Here is a 24,080-nt window from a genome sequence, read left to right on the forward strand (position 1 = left end):
TTCTGAGCAAGGAACTTAAACGGTAGCTTTTTTACATGGCACATATTGCGCTTTTACTTTCTTCTCCAACACTGTTTTTGCATTATTTAAAACAAATTGAGCATGTTTCATTATTTATTTGAGACTAAATAGATTTTATTTATGTATTATATTGAAATAAAAGTGTTCATTCAGTATTGTTGTACTTGTCATTATTACAAATATTAAATACACACACACAAAGTTGAAGTCGGAAGTTTACGTACACCTTAGCCAATTCCTGACATTTAATCCTAGTCAACATTCCCTGTTTTAGGTCAGTTTGGCTCACCACTTTATTTTAAGAATGTGAAATGTCAGAATAATAGTGTTAGAGAATGATTTATTTCAGCTTGTATTTCTTTCATCACATTCCCAGTGAGTCAGAAGTTTACATACACTCAATTAGTATTTAGTAGCATTGCCTTTAAATAGTTTAACTTGGGTCAAATGTTTTGGGTAGCCTTCCACAAGCTTCCCACAATAAGTTCGGTGAATTTTGGCCCATTCCTTCTGACAGTGCTGGTGTAACTGAGTCAGGTTTGTAGGCCTCCTTGCTTGCACACGCTTTTTCATTTCTGCCCACATTTTTGATAGGATTGAGGTCAGGGCTTTGTGATGGCCACTCCAATACCCTGACTTTGTGGTCCTTAAGCCATTTTGTCCTTAAGCCACAACTCTGGAAGTATGCCTGGGGTCATTGTCCATTTGGAAGACCCATTTGCGACCAAGCTTTAACTTCCTGACTGATGTCTTGAGATGTTGCTTCAATATATCCGCATTTTCCCTTCTCATGATGCCATCTATTTTGTGAAGTGCACCAGTCCCTCCTGCAGCAAAGCACCCCCACAACATGATGCTGCCACCCCCGTGCTTCACGGTTGGAATGGTGTTATTCGGCTTGCAAGCCTCCCCCCTTTTCCTCCAAACATAACGATGGTCATTAAGGACAAACAGTTCTATTTTTGTTTCATCAGACCAGAGGACATTTCTCCAAAAAGTACAATGTCCCCATGTGCAGTTGCAAACTGTAGTCTGGCTTAAAATAAAAATTGATGGCGGTTTTGGAGCAGTGGCTTCTTCCTTGCTGAGCGGCCTTTCAGGTTATGTCGATATAGGACTCGTTTTACTGTGGATATAGATACTTGTTTCCTTCAGCATCTTCACAAGGTCCTTTACTGTTGTTCTTGGATTGATTTGCACTTTTCGCACCAAAATATGTTCATCTCTAGGAGACAACGCATCTCCTTCCTGAGTGGTATGATGGCAGCGTATACTTGCGTACTATTGTTTGAACAGATGAACGCGGTACCTTCAGGCGTTTGGAAATTGCTCCCAAGGATGATCCAGACTTGGAGGTCTACAGTTTTTTTTCTGATGTCTTGGCTGATTTCTGTAGATTTTACCATGATGTCAAGCAAAGATGCACTGAGTTTGAAGATAGGCCTTGAAATACATCCACAGGTACACCTCCAATTGACTCAAACTTCTGATAAATGATGAAAATTAGCCTGAAGTCACACACTTTTCTGGAATTTTCCAAGCTGTTTAATGGCACAGTCAACTTAATGTATGTAAACTTCTGACCCACTGGAATTGTGATCCGGTGAAATCTGTCTCTAAATAATTGTTGGAAAAATTACTTGTCATGCACAAAGTAGATGTCCTAACCGACTTACCAAAACCTGTAGATTGTTAACAAGACATTTGTGGAGTGGTTTAAAAACTAGTTTTAATGACTCCAATCTAAGTGTATGTGAATGTCCGACTTCAACTGTATATATAAAAATCGTCTGATTTAAAAATAAATCTGTATCAGCTTTTTTTGGTCCTCCAATAATCGGTATATAATCGTTCCTCCAATAATTGGTCCTCCAATAATCGTTGAAAAATCATAATCGGTCGACCTCTAATGGGTGGTTTGTGTGATTTTGAGAACAGGGGAAGTCTGTCTGGCTAGTGTGCAGTAGATACTCTGTTGCCAAATGAATGAGGCCACGTTATGGTGGTGACCTTGTTTCCAGATTTAAAATCTCGGAGTGAGGGCGTCCTTGAAATGAAATTGTATACAGTGTCTTTAGAAAGTATTCACACCACTTTACCGTTTCTTCATTTTCTTTGTCTTACAACCAGAATTGAACATTTTCTTAAATTGAGATGTTTTTTTGTCACTGGCCTACACACAATACCCCATAATGTCAAAGTTAAATAATGATTTACTTTTTTTTATACAAATGAATGAAAAAATGAATATCTGTATAATACCCCTTTGTTATGGAAAGCATAAATAAGTTCAGGAGTAACATTTGTTTATCAAGTCACATAATAAGTTGTATGGACTCACTCTGTGTGCAATAAGTGTTTAACATGATTTAGTGTAGTAACTACCTCATCTCTGTACCCCACACATACAATTATCGTTAAGTTCCCTCAGTCGAGCAGTGCATTTAAAACACAGATTAAACCACAAAGACAGGGAGGTTATTAATTACACTTTGGATGGTGTATCAATACACCCAGTCACTACAAAGATACAGGTGTCCTTCCTAACTCTGTTGCCGGAGAGGAAGGAAAACACTCAGGGTTTTCACCATGAGGCCCTAACCTAATTGACAGAGTGAAAAGAACGAAGCCTGTACAAAAATATTCCAAAACATGCCTTCATTTTGCAACAAGGAACTGAGTACCACTCTCTATTTTCAAGCATTGTGGTGGTTGCACCATGTTATGGGTATGCTTGTCATCATTAAGGATGGAGGAGTTTCAGGTTAAAAAAATGAGTTGAATGGCGATATGCTCCCAGTGTCTGCTTTCCACCAGACACTGGGAGATTAATTCAATAACCTACAACACAAGGCCAAATCTACACTGAAGTTGCTTACCAGGAAGATGGTGAATGTTCCTGAGGCCGAGATACAGTTTTGACTTAAATCTACTTGAAAATCTATAGCAACACCTGAAAATGGTTGTCTAGCTTTGTAGTGATAGGGGGCAGTATTAGGACATTCGGATGAGTGACGTGCCCAAAACAAGCTTCCTGTTACTCAGGCCCAGAAGCTAGGATATGCATGTACTTGGTAGCATTGGATAGAAAACACTCTGAAGTTTCTAAAACTGTTAAAATAATGGGAGTATAACAGAACTGATATGGCAGGTGAAAAACCAAGGAAAATCCATCCAGGAAGTGGGATTTTTATTTTGTTGTTGATGTGAGTGGTTTTCCATTGAATGCCTATTGACGGTGTAATGGGTTAGGGCCCAGATTGCAGTTCCTATGGCTTTCACTAGATGTCAACAGTCTTTAGACATGCTTTCAAGCTTGTTTTCTGAAAAACGATGAAGAAAAATAAATTTTGGTCAGCGGACTTGGGAATCATGCAGTACTGGTTTGCGCACGTGACTGTGTGCGCACCTTTTCGTTCTTTTTCCTTTCTATTGAATACGCTATTGTCCGGTTGAAATATTATCGATTATTTAGATAATTGACATCGTTTGACATGTTTCGACAAACTTTACCGGTACTATTAGGATGTATTTGTCTGCATGTTTTGACCGCCTTTGAGCCAGTGGATTACTGAACAAAACGAGCCAACAAAACTGAGTTTTTGGGATATAAAGAAGGACTTTATCGAACAGTAGGACCATTTGTTATGTAGCTGGGACCTTTGTGATTGCAACCAGATGAAGATCTTCAAAGGTAAGTGATTTATTTTACTGCTATTTCTGACTTTTGTGACTCTACTGCTTGGTTGGCAAATGTTTGTATGCTTTTGTGTGCAGGGCGCTGTCCTCAGATAATCGCATGTTATGCTTCACCATAAAGCCTTTTTGAAATCTGACAAAGCAGCTGGATTAACAAGAAGTTCATCTTTTAACCAATGTATAACACTTGTATTTTCATGAATGTTTTTTATTACTATTTCTGTCATTTGAATTTGTCGCTCTGCAATTTCACCGGATGTTGTCGATGTGGGTCGCTAGCGGCACGCCTTGGCCAAAGAGGCTAGCTATGATCAACAACCAATTTGACAGCGGTTGAAACATTTTGAAAAGAATAATGGGCAAATGTTGCACAATGCAGGTGTGGCAAGCTCTTAGACACTTAGAAAGACTCAACTGTACTCGCTGCCAAAGGTGCTTCTATAAAGTATTGACTCGTGTGCGTGTGTGTGTAAATGAGAGTTCTGTTTTTCATTTTCAATAAATTTGCTAAAACAACAACCAGACAGTCCTAGCAAAATTATTTCTTGAGAAATTTCTCTTTGCTAATGTAGCAGATGTTATCGTACTTCATACCTCTCTTGCATTGTGTTTTTAAAGAAAGGACTGTTCAGCAAGTGAGCCCAGTTGATTGGTAGTTTACTCTGACGATAGACACAAGGAACCACATTAAATGTGCAGGACAACCGTCTGTTGATGGCTGTACATTCGTGAGTCGTCACTTGCATGTCAATATCAGACTGGGTATTTTGAAGTCAAACATCATAACAATGACAAAAATAGTACTTAATACAATAAATGTAATGAGTACCTGACGACAGACGCAATGAAGCATGTTAATGTGCAGGACTCCCGAGTGGCACAGTGATCTAAGGCACTGCATCGCCGTGCGTAAGGGTCACTATAGCCCCGGATTGGATCCTAGGCTGTGTCACAGCCGGCTGACCGTGAGACCCATGAGGCCCCACACAATTGGCCCAGAGTCGTCCGGGTTATGGGAGAGTTTGGCTAGCCTTGTCCCATCGTGCTCTAGCGACTCCTTGTGCAAGCAGACTTTGTCGTCAGTTGGATGGTTTCCTCCGACACATTGGTGCAGCTGGCTTCCGGGTTAAGCAAGCAGTGTGTCAAGAAGCAGTGAGGCTTGTCGGGGTCGTGTTTTGGAGGACACGTGCTATCGACCTTTGCCTCTCCCGAGTTCATAGGGGCGTTGCAGCGATGACACGACTGTAACTACCAATTGGATATCATGAAATTGGAGAGAATGTACAATGAAAAAAAGTTGTGCAGGATGATAGTATGTTGATGGCTGTAGATTCAGGATTTGTCTGTTAGCATGGAAATAACAGAATTAGCAGGGAGCTAATGCGTGTAAAGTGTTGGTCCCATGTTCATGAGCTGAACAAAAAAAATCCTGTGTGTGCGCGCACACATCAGGACATGTAGGTAGTGAACTCGTACACATTTTAAATATGAAAGTAGTGAACAGTATTTCGGAGCGTGACCTAGCTTGCATGTCAAAATCAGACTGGGGAGAGTTTACATTCACGATCTCTGCCAATCAGAAAGCATGACCAATTGCATAATATGTTAATGATACAGTGCATTCGGAAAGTATCCAGACCCCTTCACTTTTTTCACATTTTGTTACGTTACAGCCTTATTCTAAAATTGATTAAACTGTTTTGTTTTCCTGAGCAGTCTACACACACTACCTACATAATGGGACAAAAACTGCTTTTTAGAAATGTTTGCAAATGTATAAAAAATTAACTGAAATATTACATTTACATAATCATTCAAACCCTTTACACAGCTTGGCACACCTGTATTAGGGGAGTTTCTCCCATTTCTTCTCTGTAGATCCCCTCAAGCTCTGTCAGGTTGGATGGGAAGCGTCGCTGCACAGTTATTTTCAGGTCAGGTTCAAGTCCGGGCTCTGGCTGGGCCACTCAAGGACATTCAGAGAGTTGTCCCGAAGCCACTCCTGCATTGTCTTGGCTGTGTGCTTAGGGTTGTTGTCCTGTTGGAAGGTGAACCAGTCTGAGATCCTGAGTGCTTTGGAAAAGATTTTCATCAAGGATCTCTCTGTACTTTGCACCGTTCATCTTTCCCTCGATCATGACTAGTCTCCCAGTCCCTGCTGCTGAAAAACATCCCCACAGCATGATGCTGCCACCACAATGCTTCACTGTAGGGATGGCTAGGTGATGAGCAGTGACTGGTTTCCTCCAGACATGACGCTTGGAATTCAGGCCAAATAGTTGAAGCTTGTTTTAATCAGACCAGAGAATCTTGTTTCTCATGGTATGAGAGTCCTTTAGGTGCCCTTTTGGTCGTGCTTTTTACTGAGGAGCAGCTTCCGTCTGGCCGCTCTACCATAAAAGGCTTGGTGGAGTGCTGCAGAGATGGTTGTCCTTCTGGAAGGTTCTCCCATCTCCACAGAGGAACTCTGGAGCGCTTGTCAGTGTGACCATTGGGTTCTTGGTATTGTCCCTGACCAAGGCCCTTCTCTCTTGATGGCTCAGTTTGGTCGCGCTGCCAGCTCTAGAGAGTCTTGGTGGTTCAAAACTTCTTCCATTTAAGAATGATTGAGGCCACTGTGTTCTTGTACCTTCAATACTGCAAAGAAATGTTGGTATCCTTCCCCAGATCTGTGCCTCAACACAATCCCGTCTCTGAGCGCTACGGAAAATTCCTTCAACCTCTCATGGCTTGGTTTTTGCATTGACATGCACTGTCAACTGTGGGACCTTATACAGACAGCTGTGTGCCTTTCCAAATCATGTCCAATCAATTGAATTTACCACAAGTGGACGCCAATCAAGTTGTAGAAGGATGATCAATGGAAACAGGATGCACCTGAGCTCTTTCGAGCTTCATAGCAAAGGGTCTGAATACTTATGTAAATAAGTTATTTCTGTTTTTTTTAAATGTACATTTGCAAAAATGTTTATCACCCTGTTTTTGCTTTGTCATTATGGGGTATTGTAGATTGGGAATTTATTATTTTTGAATCCATTTTAAAATAAGGCTATAACGTAACAAAATGTGGAAAAAGTCAAAGGGGCTGAATACTTTCCGAATGCACTGTATGTAACTTCAACCAACCAATAAGAATATTTATTTCTGCTGTGTCAACCAACCACCATTTAAGTTGATTTTCAATCACAGAAAGTTAAGGTACTTAATTGTTACCCAGAAATTATATTGAGATAGATTGCAGTGTCTGACCTTTAAGGTCAGCCCAGTTTTGTAATTTGCAGCAATGAGATTTGAAAAGTGCAGATATTATACTTTTCAGTGGCCTTTCTATATTTCACTCACTGCTGGACGATATGACTCTACAATATAGCTCAAAATAATGAATAATATGGTCCGGCACTAAGAGCCAGGCAAGGGTACTTTCCATGCGAAGCCTTGTTTCCTTCCAGATAATCTTACTGTAAAGCTGAAACATGCTCATGTTTGTTGTAACGTAACACCTATTATTCCCAGTGTAGCCCTGGCGTTGGAAGTCGTTACCTAAATGTTTGTTCCCTTGAGTGAAAACATGTTTAACCTTTGCGAGGTTGTCTTGGCTGTGATGAGCGTTGATAACAGCTGTGTTTTGCTGCCTGCCCGACCAAGCACTCTCTAGTTGTTGACTGACAGCAGTGCTGGCTATTAGCATGTGAGACTTAAACCTCCGCCAATGGCCTGTAGTGGTGTGACTTTCACGTCCTCCGATAGGCCATTGGTGACCGTACACGATTTTCATTCCACCAGTATGATTAATGTCATTTCCCTTTGTCACGCTGTTATATTCACTATTAAATTGACATTTACTGTTATGAAGGTTTGTCTTAGATTCTACAAGAAGACTTTTCAGCACGACTTCTTTCAGTTCATCTAGCCTCAGACTGTTGCATGCATGTACATACTGTCTGCTTTATGTAACCCCCTTTCATGGAATCTTTCCACGTCTCTGTTCTAGGTGTGAGGGAGACCATCATGGCTGGCGACATGATGTTGGTGATGCGTGGCTTGACCAAGCTGAGCCAGGCCATCATGGAGACTCAGGCCAACACCCTGCGTAATGGAGGAGCCCAGGCCATGGCCCAGAGCATGGGAGTAGCCATGCAGAAGATGCAGGTGGGCACAGCAGGAGATGAATGGGGGTAGTGGAGAACTATGATTGTTACAAAGATTCTGTATTTTTCATTGTCAGACAATACCTCCAGTAGCCAGATCTAAAATGGATGACAGAGCTTCAGTGTCAAATAGCTTCCTATCCTTCTTTTGTGCCTAGTCTAATTTAGAGTAAGCGCAACAAAAGGTTGATTCATAGAGTTTTGGAATATTATCATGGCTGAGTTATTTGATCGGAATAGTACAATGGAGAACTAAACCCCCGCAAAGCATGCTGGGATGTAAATACAGTTTGACTTGAGATCAGATTTATACATTTATTCATTTAAATTTTTATCAGATGACCTGGAAATATCTTGGGCTGAGTTTTTCCCGGTCAAGAAAATCTCTGGCCCTATCCATACCAGTGAAACCACACCAAGCTCCTCATTGACCCCTTTCACTTCTGTGTATCTGTTTAAGGAGTTTGGTGGGCAGCAGCAGCAGCAGAGTGCGTCTGATGACTTCCCAGCAGACATGGACAGCAAGTATGACTTCTCTGGAGCAGAAGGAAGCAACATGGACAGTGGGGAACACGCGGGGTCAGGGTTCCGGGATGAGGGGGGCTTCTCATCGGAGAGGACAGAGAGCGCAGACGGAGGGACCAGCGGGACATACAATGGCCAGGTCTCAGTCAAATCCAAGCTCTTTGATGGCTACAAGGACCCCAGCAGCCAGTTCTCAGGACAGATCCGTTCCTACCGATCCTATAGCGTCTACCGCTCCTATCACCAGGACCGCTCGGGGGTTGGGGGCCTCACGGCCGAGGACATGGAGAAGGCCAGGGAGGCCAAGAGGAACGAGAAACCACACAAACAAATGGTACATCTACACCTCATCTCACTGTTACCTGTGACTCCGAGATGTGCTGAGTGTGTATCTTGTCTACCATTGTGTTGTTCTGTCTCTGTTTTAGCTCAGTGAGAGGGCACGAGAGAGAAAGGTACCCGTGACACGGTTAGGGAGACTGGCCAATTTTGGAGGTAAGGCTACACATTATTTTGGTTTCTACTGTGCTCTTACAAATGTCAAGTGTATTATGTTGTTATTTTCAGGAGGGGAAGGTACTGAACATTTTATTGGATCAGTAACATGTTGCTGTTGACTACATTGCTGTGAGTGTTAAGAACTTGATCCTCGTAACTTGGGAATATTGATTTGGTGACATCAGAATAGTGACAGAAATGGTGCTTTATTTCATCTTTGTTTCTTGCTTGAGCTCACCTTTTATCCCCCTTTTCATTTCATCCAAACATCGCATTAAAGGAAAATTATTGTACAACTGATCACCCGATGGTTGATGATGAGAGCTCTCCAAGAAGGCAGAGGGACAGGGAGATTTGAATGCGGTGACCCAAGAGGGTGGATAGTTTGTATTGTTTCTTTCCAGAATTCTAGGGTGGCTGGACAGAGCTAGGTGATGTGAAGGTTTGTTGTCTAGAGTGTTGTGACTACGGTGTGAACAGATGTTGGTGTCAATCAATCCCATTCTGTGCATTTTGTGTTGAGTTCTAGATGCTCTGTGCATGCTCCTGTAATGTATAAGTTGTGGTTTAGGGTTGTTAGTGAGTTCTCTGAGACCTGTCCTCTTCCCTTGACAGCCAAAGGGACAGATTGAGACCTGGAGGTTAATCTGCACTTTGGCCTGCAAAGCAGACTGCAGATTAGCTATTAGGGAGTTCTTAACTAGTCTGCTAGTGCCAGTTAGCTTCTGCCTCTTCAGAGAGACACCTTTACTGTTATCAATCTGACCTGTACTACACTAGCTTAAAGCTCCTGTTTTTTCTCCATGTGAATGATATTTATTTTCATGGTTTTAGCAGTGTTTTATGTCATCAAAGGCAGTTTTATTTGGCTACCTGTAGATGGATAGGATGTATTGATATGGTGTTGAGAAGATCAAATTGTATTGGTCACATACACATTTAGCAGATGGTATTGCGGATGTAGCACAATTATTGTGCTCCTAGCTCCAACAGTGCAGTAATATCTAAGAGTACACAATAATACACACAAATTCAAAAGTCAAAGAATGGGATGAAGAAATATAGAAATATTAGGATGAGCAATGTTGGAGTCCGGAGTATAAATATATGCTGTGGGTGTGTACAGTATTCCATCTACTACAGCTGTAGATGGGATGCAACGAGCTGTCTGTCATGTAAGCACTATGATATCTGAGCGTCCCACCACCTTGGTCTGTGACTAAACAGGAGGAGGACAGAGCACTACAAATGTAGGCAGCAGAGGCTGAATGAGTCAGAGCTCATGATATGATAAAGGGAGGTAGTGGGATTAATGTGAGCAGCATCTCTAGCTGATATCCTGGCCTGGGTACAGCTGATCTCTGGGATCTGGACTGACAGCCGGCCCTGGCCTGCCCCGGCCTGGGTCATCCATCTCTCTGCCAGCATGCTGCACATTTTGTGGCTGTTTGGGAGTTTATCAGATCCACGCAGCAAGCCGATACACAAGCGAGAGGAAAGCCACTTAGGTGCACCTGTTTACTCTCGGTCCATACATGGCCCTGGCACCTTCTGTATACATTACAGAGCCAGCTCTGGCATTCTCTCTCTGTCAGGGCACCGCACTACCACAAGCATCATGGGAGGTTGGGGGGCGGGGCGGGTCTCGGAGAGGGATCTCCTGACGGATCACTGCATCATTCAGCTGGAAATCAGGGTTGCCGGGTTTGGGGGCATTTAAGTGATGTGGGTCTCGATAGACGGACACCTGTCAGTCCAGCACTCTGGAGCCTTATTGGTCTGCTCTCCCTCCCCATCATGGCTCAGGGGGATACCTGGTAGGCTGGCAACCGAGGTCCCGCTCCTCCAGGGGAAAAGTGCTATACTGTTCCCTGAAGACTGACCATCAACTGGTCACACGTTGAGATAGAGTTGCTGACAGGCTATCCAGTTCCTGATGTCTGTTAGTTGGTGTACCAATATGAGAGAACACCAAGCCATGCAGGTTTCCTGTTCTGTTCTCTCCTGGTTGTTATTGTGGGTTGGATTATGGATACATAAATTAACACCATGCTCTCTGAGTTTCAGTTCCCTTTGACATGTACTCATGATGCTTCAGGAAACACCACACATGGATGCTTCCATGGAGAGATTGTCGTCTTACCGCTGAAGTTAGCAGGATGTTCAGAAGTTGTCTGACCAGTTGTCTTTTTATGAACCCCCAGGCCCCGCTGTTGTTGTCATGTCCTAAACACGCCATCTATTTTTCATCATAAACAAAACTCTCTATTTCTGTAAGGTGATCAGGGTGATCTATTTCTGTAAGGTGATCAGGGTGATCTATTTCTGTAAGGTGATCAGGGTGATCTATTTCTGTAAGGTGATCAGGGTGAGCCTGCAGCTTTGAGGTATGACAGTGTCAGGAGCTGATGGCACAACTCAGTGTCACCCCTTTGAACTTCTGCAGGATTCTTTGACTTGACTGACAGAAGGACTTAGTCAGCTACTGCTCAGGAAGTTGAGCTATGATTGGATGCAGTTTACCAAGAAAGGAGCAATCCTGAGGGGGTCTATGGGTGTAAACAAGATATTCTAATATCATGGTGAAGCTTCCTGAATGTGTTGCTTCGATTTATTTAGAGGACAACATAACGTTTGAAGAAATCGGTTGCTGAACATATTTCAGAGAATAAATATCTGAAGCCAGATTTGATTAGTGTGTATATATATATATACACAATTGATTGTGTGTGTGTGTATATATATATATATGCCCACTATCAATTGTGTCCTGTCAACAACCCTTAGGGATCTCTCCAGTGTAGGAAGTGCTACTCAATCATTGACAAGATTACACACTACACACAGTGGTGTTTGGGAGCACAGGTACGGCTGGCTGAAGGGGTCAAGACTGGACTTGTTTTGTATATCTATCAAAGGTCACTGGTTCAAATGGTGCACGCTCGTCCACCACTTTTAACTTAACAGCATTTCAGGGGAGTCCTCAGCTGGTTTGTGCACAGTGATTTGTTATGGAGAGTATTACTTCACGGTGGAGTTATATAACATACTAATGTAGTGTAGGAAGGCTGAACTGCCTGGCCTGTACCCAAGCTTGTTTCTGTGCCATATGAGTTGTGGTATAAAATGTTCTGAACTCAGCACTATTGATGAACATCTAAATGCCGAGGAATGAGCCAGTGAGCTGTGATCTTCATTCTGTGCTGTAGATATGGATGCCCCCCATATTCTCAGCACAGTGACACATAATTTTTCTGTGCCCACTTTCCTACTTGCTTATTGACTAGAAAGTAGAGAACTATGCCAGAATGAATCGCAAAGGGATTTTGTTTGTTCATGCAAATCGACTCGGTACTGGTACACAATGCTTATAGCCAAGTTATCGTTTCTCATTGTGTATTCATTATTACTTTTATTATTACTTTTCTATTACTTCTCTTTTCTTTCTCTCTGCATTGTTGATGAGGGGCCTGTAAGTAAGCATTTCACTGTTAGTTAGCTGTTGTGATTTGATTTTAGATGTGCTATCCAAAGAGGAAAAGGGGTGATTATTTAATAGATGACTTATATTAAAAAAAAAAGGTAAAATAATCACCGACACCAAAAATACCTTCTACATGTTTATTTATACTAAACTTCTGTTAATTTCTTAAGATAACATCTGTATGTAACTGAAAGTCTGAACTGAACTCCATCAGTGTCTTAAATAGACTAGAGTGGCATAAGTGAATGTCCCATGAGCTACCAGGAACTGATTTGACCTGACTGATGTATCATGGGGAAGCAAAAGGCTGTGGGAAGCAATTTATAGGTGTACCTGGGATGTTCTGTACAATATGGAAAATAAGTACATATCAATGTACATATCAATGCTCTTTGGTGATGAAATTTCACTTCCTTATGTTATTAAATACATTTTACCAAGACATATGATTGTAAATGTTCTGAATCGTTCAGTGGGGTCTTTCTCTAACATATCATTAACATTATATCCTAAAAGTCAGATGTCATAACCTAATTAACCTAATACATCCAATAATAAGCTCTTTTGACATAGCGGTGCAGGTTTCTCGTGACAGCTTTTGAGGATTGTGCATTTTGTGGTCGTCGTCTTCAAAGTTGTTTCCGCAGGTCGCAAGATTGCCATGAAACGAGTTGTATTACATGTTAAAAGCTTGGTATACGCTCAGTGTTCCATTGACATTTCATAGATACTCTTGTTTTTGCTAGAAATCTTCGAAAAAGAATTGGAATTAATGCCATGTCTCAAAATGGATATCCATCTTTCCTCTGTTGTTTTATGTCCTTCGGATTCCAGAAGATGAGTTCAACATTTTCCCCCCCTCATCAATCTACACACAATACCCCATAATGACAAAGCAAAAACAGGTTTTTAGACATTTTTGCAAATGTATTAAAAATGAAATATCACATTTACCTAAGTATTTAGACACTTTTATTCAGTACTTTGAAACACCTTTGGCAGAGATTACAGCCTCTAGTCTTCTTGAGTATGACTCTACAAACTTGGCACTCCTGTATTTGGGGAGTTTCTCCCATTCTTTTGTGCAGATCCTCTCAAGCTCTGTCAGGTTGGATGGGGAGTCGCTGCACAGCTATTTTCAGGTCTCTCCAAAGATGTTAGATCGGGTTCAATTCCTGGTTCTGGCTGGGCTAAGAAAGGACATTCAGAGACTTGTCCCGAAGCCACTCCTGCGTTGTCTTGGCTGTGTGCTTAGGGTCGTTGTCCTGTTGGAAGGTAAACCTTTGCCACAGTCAGGCCCTGAGCACTCTGGAGCAGGTTTTCATCAAGGATTTCTCTCTGTACTTTTCTCTACGGACAATTCTTTCGACCTCATGGCTTGGTTTTTGCTCTGACTTTCACTGTCAACTGTGGGACCTTCTATAGACAGGTGCGTGCCTTTACAAATCATGTCCAATCAATTGAATTTAACACAGGTGGACTCCCAGGTTGTAGAAACATCTCAAGGATGATCAATGGAAGCAGCATGCACCTCAGCTCAATTTCGAGTTTCATAGCAAAGGGTCTGAATACTTATGTAAATAAGGTATTACTGTTTTTAATTTTAAATGTGCAAAAATGTCAACCTTTTTTGGCTTCTTCATTATGAGGTAATGTGTGTAGATTGGCATAAAAATAAAAAAAAAGAAGTATTTATTCCATTTTAGAATAAAAAGAGAAGGGGTCTGAATACTTTCCAAATGCACATTTAACATGATTTTACCCATCTGTCAAAAGAAGCATTTTTGATTGGACACCCTACGTATATAAAGCTGATATGATTCCTTACGCTACATGACAGAGAACCATGTCTGTTCTACACAAAATATTTCTATCTGAACGTCCCGTACATTGTACCCTACTGAATGACCCAGATCTTAACGTCATGTTATCTCAGGATGGATTGTTGTGTGATTGTTAACACTGTGGGTTGTGTCTACAGGTCTTGCTGTAGGGCTGGGCTTTGGAGCGCTGGCTGAGGTAGCCAAGAAGAGTATGAGGCCAAGTGAGGAAAACGGTAACTGTTTAACATAAACTGATTTCTATGGTAACTGGAAACGGGCTTATGTTTCACATTACGTGTACAAGCATGCACACTCACGTACTAGACACTTACCCAGCAGTAACATGCAGGCAACGCCCCTTCGACATGTCTGACATGATTTAATTCATCTAAGAATTACATTGTAACCTATTTTAATTTGCATGCATTGGACATATGTCACCTATACAGATATGCAGAGGCATAATAATTCCTATCATAATTAATTGTAGTTGAACACACTAGGCTATAGTTCTTCGACTCTACTGTAGTAGGGCTCAGTTGATGAGTGTGGTCTTCGCGATTACAAAAAATAAGTGGAGGTGGTTTAGCAGTCTAATCTAGTGCAGGGGAGATGGACATTATAGAACCATTCACAGAGCCAATTAGTACGGTTACATGCACACAATAATGTAATTTTATTGTGAATAATCAGATTAATATAATGCTTTGCAAGAAGAATGATTTCCCTAATAATCCTTTTTTACATGGACGCGTCTGAAATCCGGCTACCTGATGGTACTATGATAAAGGCATGGACGCGTCTGAAATCCGGCTACCTGATGGTACTATGATAAAGGCATGGACGCGTCTGAAATCCGGCTACCTGATGGTACTATGATAAAGGCATGGACGCGTCTGAAATCCGGCTACCTGATGGTACTATGATAAAGGCATGGACGCGTCTGAAATCCGGCTACCTGATGGTACTATGATAAAGGCAAAATAAAATCAAAATAAACGTTCTACCACAGCAACCATTTTATTTTTTGGAAGCAATGTTTGATTCTGATTTCAATGTGTGTGTGAAAATGACTTCTAAAACACATACATTCTGTTGTTCTGAACTCCTCACGCTAGAGGGAGGCTTGCTGGTGCTGGCACATGCCCAGATCAAATCCACCGCTGAAACAGCGACTAGGGTGTTTACATGTCCTAATCATTTGAAAGATTGCTCAGAATACCAGGTGTTTTAAATAGGCGTATTCTTACTTCAATGTTGACCGTCTGCCGATTTTAAGATAAGCAGAGTAAGGTGTTTCTATGACTATTACATAGTCTGCCTACCGCCATACTCTGTTTTACTATTGAATTATTACTGTGCGTATAAATGTACTCATTGAGTGTATTTACATGCACACTAATAATTTGATATTAAACTTATTATGGCGGTAGGCAGACTATGTAATAGTCACAGAAACACCTTACTCTGCTTATCCTAATCGGCGTGAGGTCATAATCGAAGTAAGCATGCGCCGATTACAACACCTGGTTTTTCTTTTGAATTATTAGGACATGTAAACCACTTAATGGGTGTTCCAGTGGTGTATTTGATCTGCACATGTGTCAGCACCGGTAGCCTCCCTCTTTTGCGCGAGTGAAATTAGTTTGGAAAAACTAAAAGTACGCATCAATAGTTTTCCCCATGCAAACTTTATATGTCCAAACTCCAAATCAAATAGGCTTCGCCCAAAAAAAATCACATGGTTTGGCAATTTTCTGCATTTATCAAAAGTCTTGTCAGGTAGCCTGATTTCAGATGTGTCCATGTAAAGAGGATTATTAGGGAAATGGTTCTTCTTGCAAAACATGTAAACGTTTTAACATAACTATTATATTAGTCTGACTATCAACAATAGTCATATTATTGTGTGCATGTAACTGTGCTCATTGTCTTCTTTAAAACCCAGGAAGAGATACAGTACATTTGAATCTAGGGCTTTAAATTGAGATCAACCTTAACTCCTTGGCTTAATCAGAAATCATCCCGATTGTTGAGTCAAACTTGATAAGTCATAGATGGTATTCAAGCACACATTCATTCTATAATGAGCACCGTTTCTGCACAATACAGAGCGAGTATGTAGTGGTGGAGTAGAGTTTGTCATCAGAGCGCATAAGAAAAAAAAATCTTGATCTACGGTGGGGGACTTTAGTCTACTCTTTATCCAGTGCACTGTTCTCTAAAGTTCTGCTAATGAAGAGCGCTCTGGGGGGAAACAGAGTAGCAGCAGTGTGCCTGAAGTTAGTCCTTTTTTAAAATCTCCTTCTGCTCATAAAGCCTTAATACGCACTGCTCCTGCTGTTGATGTCAGTGTGGCCCACTGACACACATTCTCCCCCTCACTCCACCTGGGCTGCCTGGCAGGCGTGCCTCTCTCTCCCTGCTTGAGGGCATCTGGGGGCTTCAAACCAGACAGACTGGTTCTGCTACACAAAACGCTGCCTAGGACGGGAAGATATCTTTTTTAGCCTGCTTTTAATCAAGTCCGTTGGTTTATGAAAATGCCCAGTTTTCTATAGTGAATATGTTGTATCGTACAAGCTGATACAATAACAGAATATGGATGAAACAAACTGTACAGTACTGTCAGGAAAGACATTCACAATTCACGTCTCGGCAGTCTTCTAGTAAACACGTTTTAGTTGTGTCTCTGATAGATGGGAATGGGGTGCTCTGGACAGGGTGTCAGGAAGAGCGCTGGTGTTCTCTACCATGTCTTGAGAGAGTATCAATAGTGTGGAAGTGACACTTCTCTCACCGCATTAGGCCTTCTCCTCAGTCAGGAATCACTACTGGTTTGAGTAAAGTGTTGCCGTTAGATGCTATTTATGAAAGCATTATCTCCCATAAGCCAGACCTGCACTATCTATCCACAAAACCCATGAGATTCAACATTAGTTTGCCTCTCACCAGGATAATCACTACAACTACATTTTCCATTCCAACCTTGGAGTTTAGCATAGAGCTGACTGTTATTTCTCCCCTCAGCTGACAAGAAGGCCGTTCTGGACTCCAGTCCGTTCCTATCAGAGGCTAACGCAGAGCGGATCGTCAGGACGCTGTGCAAGGTCCGCGGAGCCGCACTCAAACTGGGCCAGATGCTCAGCATTCAAGGTGACTACTGGCAAACCTTGATCCTGTGTGTTTTATTTGTGTCTGGGCCATTCCCTCTGCTTACTGCCCTCTTCAGCTGTGTCTACTGTGCTGCAGCGTGGCAGGCTTCATGACCCTTATCCCTAGTGTCACGGCACTCATGAGTCATCTTCATAACCTCTACTGGGCCTCCCTCCAGCCTCTGTAGATCTCTGTAGAGTTATTTCTGGCCTCTCCCACCTCACTGGCATCTATCTATTCATGCATCTCCCAGTTCACCACACCTCCGGTCAGATCACAACAACACACAACACTTATTTTAGCCTGGCTGGACCCTGCTGTGTTGCCCTTGACATTGACTTTTTAATGGCCCCCTAGCTTGCCAACTTGTCTGCTTGTCTATCTGGGCTGGGTTGTTTGTTTTTGGGAATGTGAGTGGGGTTCTGATTTTAAAAATAGATTGCCCCCTGCACACAGCCTTGCCCGCCCTTCTGAGTGTTGGCACGCAAAGTGGTTACCTCTCTCATAGCGCTGCCTGGCGCTGAGTCAGATTAGTGCTCTAAATTTGGCACGCAGGTACAGCTTTAGAGGGAAGCTTACCCCTCAAGCCCCTAATTTGAGTAGTCGCTATCCAGCCAAGCCTGCCTATAGGTCTGCATGGTCACCATGGAGATGATCACAAATCCTGAGCATTGTAATGTGTAGGATATAGGGGAGAAAGGGTTTCTAACTGCTCCAGCTAGCTGGTAAACAGTGTCACAGACCCAGCATAAGATTAATGCAACTCAATGCACAGGGCAATGGGGGCGGAAGGTAGCCTAGTGGTTAGAGTGTTGGGTCAGTAGCCGAAAGGTTGCTGGATTGAATCCCCAAGCTGAGGTCGTCAAAATCTGTCGTTCTGCCCCTGAACAAGGCAGTTTAACCCACTGTTCCTAGGCCGTCATTGTAAATAAGAATTTGTTCTTAACTGACTTGCCTGGTTAAATAAAGGTTAAATAAATAAATGGCATTCTCCCGCCATTCCCATGTCAGTTGTGTGACACGTACCAAATTTACTATTGATGGACAGCAACAGCCAGGGCTAAAAATAAGCCACCAACTATGTCAGAACTGCGACCTTTTGAGTTTGAAGTGACCGTCCTCTGATATTTCCGCAGATATTTCCCTATGTAAACTGATAGTCTAGGCTAATGTCCTTTGTTCTAAAACGTGTTGAATGATTTCAGATAAAACTGGTTTTCAAACTGGCTTGGTATTCTAGGAAGGTTGTTGCATATATCAATGGCTGTCTAATCATAACAGAAAAACGTGTCTGTTCAGCAGTCCTCATACAAGTTAGGACAAACACACATGATGATAATCACTGTAATTTACAGTAAGACAAAGGTCAAATCACTATTACTTCAGTTGATCCCTCCATTTATTAAGTGCAGCCGACGCTTAAATGTGTTCTGCTTAACTAAATACTAAAGACGCCCTCACTCACAATCAGCCGGGTCTGGCAGGGGTATCTACCCCATTAGTATCAGAAAGCAAAGACCTCAGGTCCCCTCTGACCACTGTGTTTTGGGTTCTATTTCATCTGTTTGAGGTGCCATTCTCATCTGCTGCCTTTTTCCACTTGTTGTTGGAATGGTGACCCGGTTGTAGATCTTTCCCATAATGCTCTGCAACCCAGCTCCCACCACGTTGTTTTGGTTAATATGCAAAGTCATCGTTGTTGCTATAATACATTTGAGGGACCGTTTTAAGGCACTGCCAGCTAAAGCTATGTGAAGATTGTTGCTGTGCCAAATGTGTTGGCCTCCCAGAGACGTTTAGTGAACACTGGCGAGGACTTAATCTCTGTGATTGAACTGTGATAAAGACCCAGAGGCACCAAGGGTTTAAAGATGATTTCTAAACCTGTGACTGTTCATTTATTACTCAACGTGTTGGAATTTAACTGAACAGGATACTGTGATTAAGACCTGTGATTTCATGTCCTGTATTGGTGCATAGTGTAATGAACAGGTTGACAGACAGGAACAACATGGCTTGTCTCATGTTTTGTTCTGACTGTTGGATGTCAGGCTGACTCTGCTTTGATCAGTCATTCACTTTGATCTCTCTCCTCTGTCCGTCTCCTTCAGATGATGCCTTCATCAACCCCCAGCTGGCCAAGATCTTTGATCAGTCATTCACTTTGATCTCTCTCCTCTGTCCGTCTCCTTCAGATGATGCCTTCATCAACCCCCAGCTGGCCAAGATCTTTGATCAGTCATTCACTTTGATCTCTCTCCTCTGTCCATCTCCTTCAGATGATGCCTTCATCAACCCCCAGCTGGCCAAGATCTTTGATCAGTCATTCACTTTGATCTCTCTCTGTCCGTCTCCTTCAGATGATGCCTTCATCAACCCCCAGCTGGTCAAGATCTTTGATCAGTCATTCACTTTGATCTCTCTCCCCTGTCCGTCTCCTTCAGATGATGCCTTCATCAACCCCCAGCTGGCCAAGATCTTTGAGCGTGTGAGACAGAGTGCAGACTTCATGCCCATCAAACAGATGACGGTAAGGTTTCACCTTTAATAACCTGCTCTTAAGCCCCTCCCCCCCCTGACTAGTCCTTTAGCCTCTTGCTAGAAAGAGGTACTGGAAAACAAATGAGTATCACGCAGCTCTCTGAATCATTAGTCAGTCAGTAAGACAAGTGAAAAACAGATTACGATCAGGTCTGTTGAACCCCAGTCAATTAATGAGGGTCCATAACTGAAGACTAACTCCCATCTCCGTGACAGACACACTGTTGAGGGAGCTGCCATTGGTTTATGTGTGGTTGTGTTCCTGTCCCTGCAGAAGTCCATCAACAACGACCTGGGCCCTAACTGGAGGGACAAGCTGGAGTCGTTTGAGGAGCGGCCGTTTGCTGCGGCCTCCATTGGACAGGTCCATCTGGCTAAAATGAAGAACGGCAAGGAGGTGGCCATGAAGATCCAGGTGAGATAGAGAAACCTGCTGCTGCTTCTTCTGGAGCTACAGATAGAAATGTAAGCAATAGAGCTGAGCGGACATGATTCCCTACTCTATATGACAGACTATCTTTTAGAAACCATACAGAACGTTCAGATGGAAATGTAACGTTGCACCCTCCTAAATAATCCCCTGGTAATAGTACAAGGTCACATTAACGCACACAGTAGAGGCTTTTTACAACCTCATTAAAGGTATCTTGCATAGTCACAGTGTAGAGATGACCGATGTTGAATGTCAGCAGTGACCACCAGCATTCGCTTTTCTGCTGTTCTCATGGCTGCATTTAAGGCAGTGCTCGTCTTTTCAAGAAGAAATCAGTCTATTTTTTTTAAATGTATTCAACTTTTTAAGCACATGGGAATCTTGCGTGTCAACTCAGTATTGTTTATCTAAATTGTATTAGAGTAAGCTCTTCCCACATGTTCACCAGTCAAAAGACCTACAGCATGGAAAGCATGTTTGTTGTTATAAACTGTATAGGTTTATCTCAAATTGTATATAGACAAGGGAGCTAAGTGCTCCATTAGCATGTCCCATATACAATGTCATGGCAGTGTTTTGTCTTCACGTCAGGGCAGGTTTATGTCAAACTGGTAAACATGGTTGTTTTATCATGCTGTTTCTCCTGCTCTGTTTGTCCCATGCAGTACCCCGGAGTGGCTAAGAGCATCGACAGTGACGTCAACAACCTGATGACCCTCCTCACCATGAGCAATGCGCTGCCTGAAGGTGACGACCCCTGGAGGGATTGAATTAGTTATTTGTGGGCTCATACTATACACAACTGACATAGCATGACATAGTCCAATCACATGTATGACATGGCTCAGAATAATGGGGATTTTCCAGCCCCTCCCCTCCCTATAAGCAAACATTATTATCCTGTTCCGATCCTGCTCACACACACATGCAGTGTCACAGACAGCAGAGAGAGACCATCATTGATCCTCGGTAGGGTGACTCGTTCCCATCAGTCAGGGCTTCCACTGAGCCAGGAATGATTGGAGCACACATCCTCTACGTGGAAGAGAAATTATAATCGCCTCCCCCCCCTTCTCTCCCTCTGTTTACATTTTGTACAGGTCTCTTCCCTGAGCATTTGATTGAGGTGATGAGCAGAGAGCTGGCGCTGGAATGTGATTACATAAGAGAGGCCAAATGTGCCAAGAAATTCAAGTGAGTAATGAAAACAACAAGATGTGCTCCTTCTTAAAGACCACCTCCCTGTAACTACTTTCATCATCTAACCTAAGTCACTGCTCTGCTCCTGAAATGAAAAGTGAAGGGGGTACAATTGCTCTATTTTGGATGAAGTTGGCCTTCAGGGGCTAAGAATATCTGCTCTAGCCCTCTGGGGAGCATTAGGTTTCGATATGAAGGTGCACCATTTGGCTTGCAGCCAGCTTTTAAATTTAGACATACTAGAAATAATACAAGGAGACAACAAGCACTCCCTCTGCATGCCCTCTCCTCATGTCCCCTGTCCCCGTTCCATGATCTGTTGACGGGCAGGCAGGGTGAGGGTTTATGTCCAGAGCGGGGGCTCCTGTTACACACGCAGTACACACCAGCTGTGGATGACATATGCTTTTCACCTTGACCGTGGACAGTGACACCTCTCCCTTCTATGCATAGTCATACAGTACATGGTTCACCCTCCCCAGTAAACAGTGATTTCTACAGCCCAAGCACATGGAGTTAGTGTAGACTCTGGAGGGTTATTTGAGGGATTGTGTCGATGCAATGAGCTGTTGTTGTTGAGGACACTCACTGATTTTATTTTTATTTAACCTTTTATTTAACTAGGCAAGTCATAAGAACAGATTCTTATTTACAATGACGTCCTACCCCGGGCCAAACCCTGACGACGCTGGGCCAATTGTGCACCACCCTATGGGACTCCCAATCACGGCCGGATGTGATACAGCCTGGAATCTAACCAGGGACTGTAGTGACACCTCTTGGACAGAGATGCAGTGCCATAGACCACTGCGCCATGCGGGAGCCCTACACTGCACTGATAAATCTGTGTAGTCCTACTATGTGATATTTTCAACTCGCATAGTAGGACTATAATGCTATTTGCAAACTAAAGATCCCGTGAATCTTTGTCACAAATAATGTACATATACTCCCGTTTAGTCCTAATTGCTGACTTATCCAGCAGTAGTTTTCAGAGCTGTATGTTGTACCTGTGTCTGACGAGGGTATATGTGATTGGTACAGGGAGCTGCTGAAAGACCACCCGTTCTTCTACGTGCCAGATGTAATAGATGAGCTGAGCAGCAACGCCGTCCTCACCACAGAGCTGGTCCCAGGCTTCCCTCTGGACCAGGCTGAACAACTCTCCCAGGAACTCAAGAACGAGGTCAGCGCAGGCTGCAACTTTATTCAATAACCAAACAATTGCACCATTCTGGTGATTACTACTTACCTACAGTATATTGTGGAATGTGTGTGTTCTCTTGCCAAGCTTGTTTTGACGTGTAAGACAAACACCACCACAACCTCCTTTCTCTGTCGCCTCATACACCAAAACACCAGTGTAATACTGCCCCTTGGTGGCCACACTGCAGAATGAAAAATGAGATCTCTCTCTCTCTCTCTCTCTCTCTCTGTCAGATCTGTGAGAATATCCTGAAGCTGTGTTTGAGGGAGCTGTTTGAGTTCAGATACATGCAGACTGACCCCAACTGGTCCAACTTCTTCTACGACCCGCAGACACACAGGGTGAGTCTGCCTTTTAACTCTTATCAATTTCATTATTAGAGTCCACTGATTTTGATGACCCTCCTAAAGGTCCTTTCTGTTTAAAATGTAAATACCATGTCTTCTGTAGAGTCAAGTCTATACAGTAACCCCCATCCAGTAGCACGATTTTGCCAAATGCTTCGAATAACGAAACATTGCTACTGTTTCATCCATAGGTTGCGTTGTTAGATTTCGGCGCAACGAGAGGATTTAGTGAAGACTTCACTGACATCTACATTGAGGTGAGCTATTGGGCTATATCCCCCAACAAAACATAACCGACCATAATGATTTCCTTCTACTATTGGGCTATATCCCCCAACAAAACATAACCGACCATAATGATTTCCTTCTACTATTGGGCTATATCCCCCAACAAAACATAACCGACCATAATGATTTCCTTCTACTATTGGGCTATATCCCCCAACAAAACATAACCGACCATAATGATTTCCTTCTACTATTGGGCTATATCCCCCAACAAAACATAACCGACCATAATGATTTCCTTCTACTATTGGGCTATATCCCCCAACAAAACATAACCGACCATAATGATTTCCTTCTACTATTGGGCTATATCCCCCAACAAAACATAACCGACCATAATGATTTCCTTCTACTATTGGGCTATATCCCCCAACAAAACATAACCGACCATAATGATTTCCTTCTACTATTGGGCTATATCCCCCAACAAAACATAACCGACCATAATGATTTCCTTCTACGTGTGTAACATCTTTTATTTCTTGTTTTAACCAGCTCATCAAGTCCGCAGCAGAGGGAGACAGAGAGGGGGTTCTGAAGAGATCAAGAGACATGAAGTTCCTCACAGGTTATGAGTCAAAGGTGAGTGACTTCATTCTTTCTCAACACATGCATCAATAATGCTGTTTACCATTTTATTTAGTCACAATGAATTGAGAAGGCCCTTCATTAATCTATGGCATAAACTTGGTAGTGAACACTTAACTTAA

At 42.6% G+C, this 24,080-nt stretch overlaps 1 protein-coding gene across 2 annotated transcripts in view; it reads left to right on the top strand.

The window, feature by feature from the left end:
• LOC109900771 (atypical kinase COQ8A, mitochondrial) overlaps nt 1–24,080 on the top strand; it is a 33,822-nt gene that overhangs the window by 5,901 nt on the left and 3,841 nt on the right. Inside the window, exons 2-14 of one of the 2 annotated variants that reach the window (XM_020496576.2) lie at nt 7,712–7,869; nt 8,329–8,727; nt 8,822–8,888; nt 14,357–14,431; nt 17,229–17,354; nt 19,799–19,884; nt 20,170–20,310; nt 20,994–21,075; nt 21,429–21,522; nt 22,573–22,714; nt 22,969–23,076; nt 23,274–23,339; nt 23,866–23,952. In XM_020496576.2, the coding sequence (XP_020352165.1) occupies nt 7,729–7,869; nt 8,329–8,727; nt 8,822–8,888; nt 14,357–14,431; nt 17,229–17,354; nt 19,799–19,884; nt 20,170–20,310; nt 20,994–21,075; nt 21,429–21,522; nt 22,573–22,714; nt 22,969–23,076; nt 23,274–23,339; nt 23,866–23,952 (1,614 nt within the window). In that variant the 5' untranslated portion in view covers nt 7,712–7,728. The remainder of the gene's footprint in view (nt 1–7,711; nt 7,870–8,328; nt 8,728–8,821; nt 8,889–14,356; nt 14,432–17,228; nt 17,355–19,798; nt 19,885–20,169; nt 20,311–20,993; nt 21,076–21,428; nt 21,523–22,572; nt 22,715–22,968; nt 23,077–23,273; nt 23,340–23,865; nt 23,953–24,080) is intronic. The other variant, XM_020496577.2, reaches the window with a different exon arrangement.

The sequence above is a fragment of the Oncorhynchus kisutch genome, linkage group LG12 (assembly GCF_002021735.2).
Source record: "Oncorhynchus kisutch isolate 150728-3 linkage group LG12, Okis_V2, whole genome shotgun sequence".
NCBI classification, from domain to species: Eukaryota; Metazoa; Chordata; class Actinopteri; order Salmoniformes; family Salmonidae; genus Oncorhynchus; species Oncorhynchus kisutch.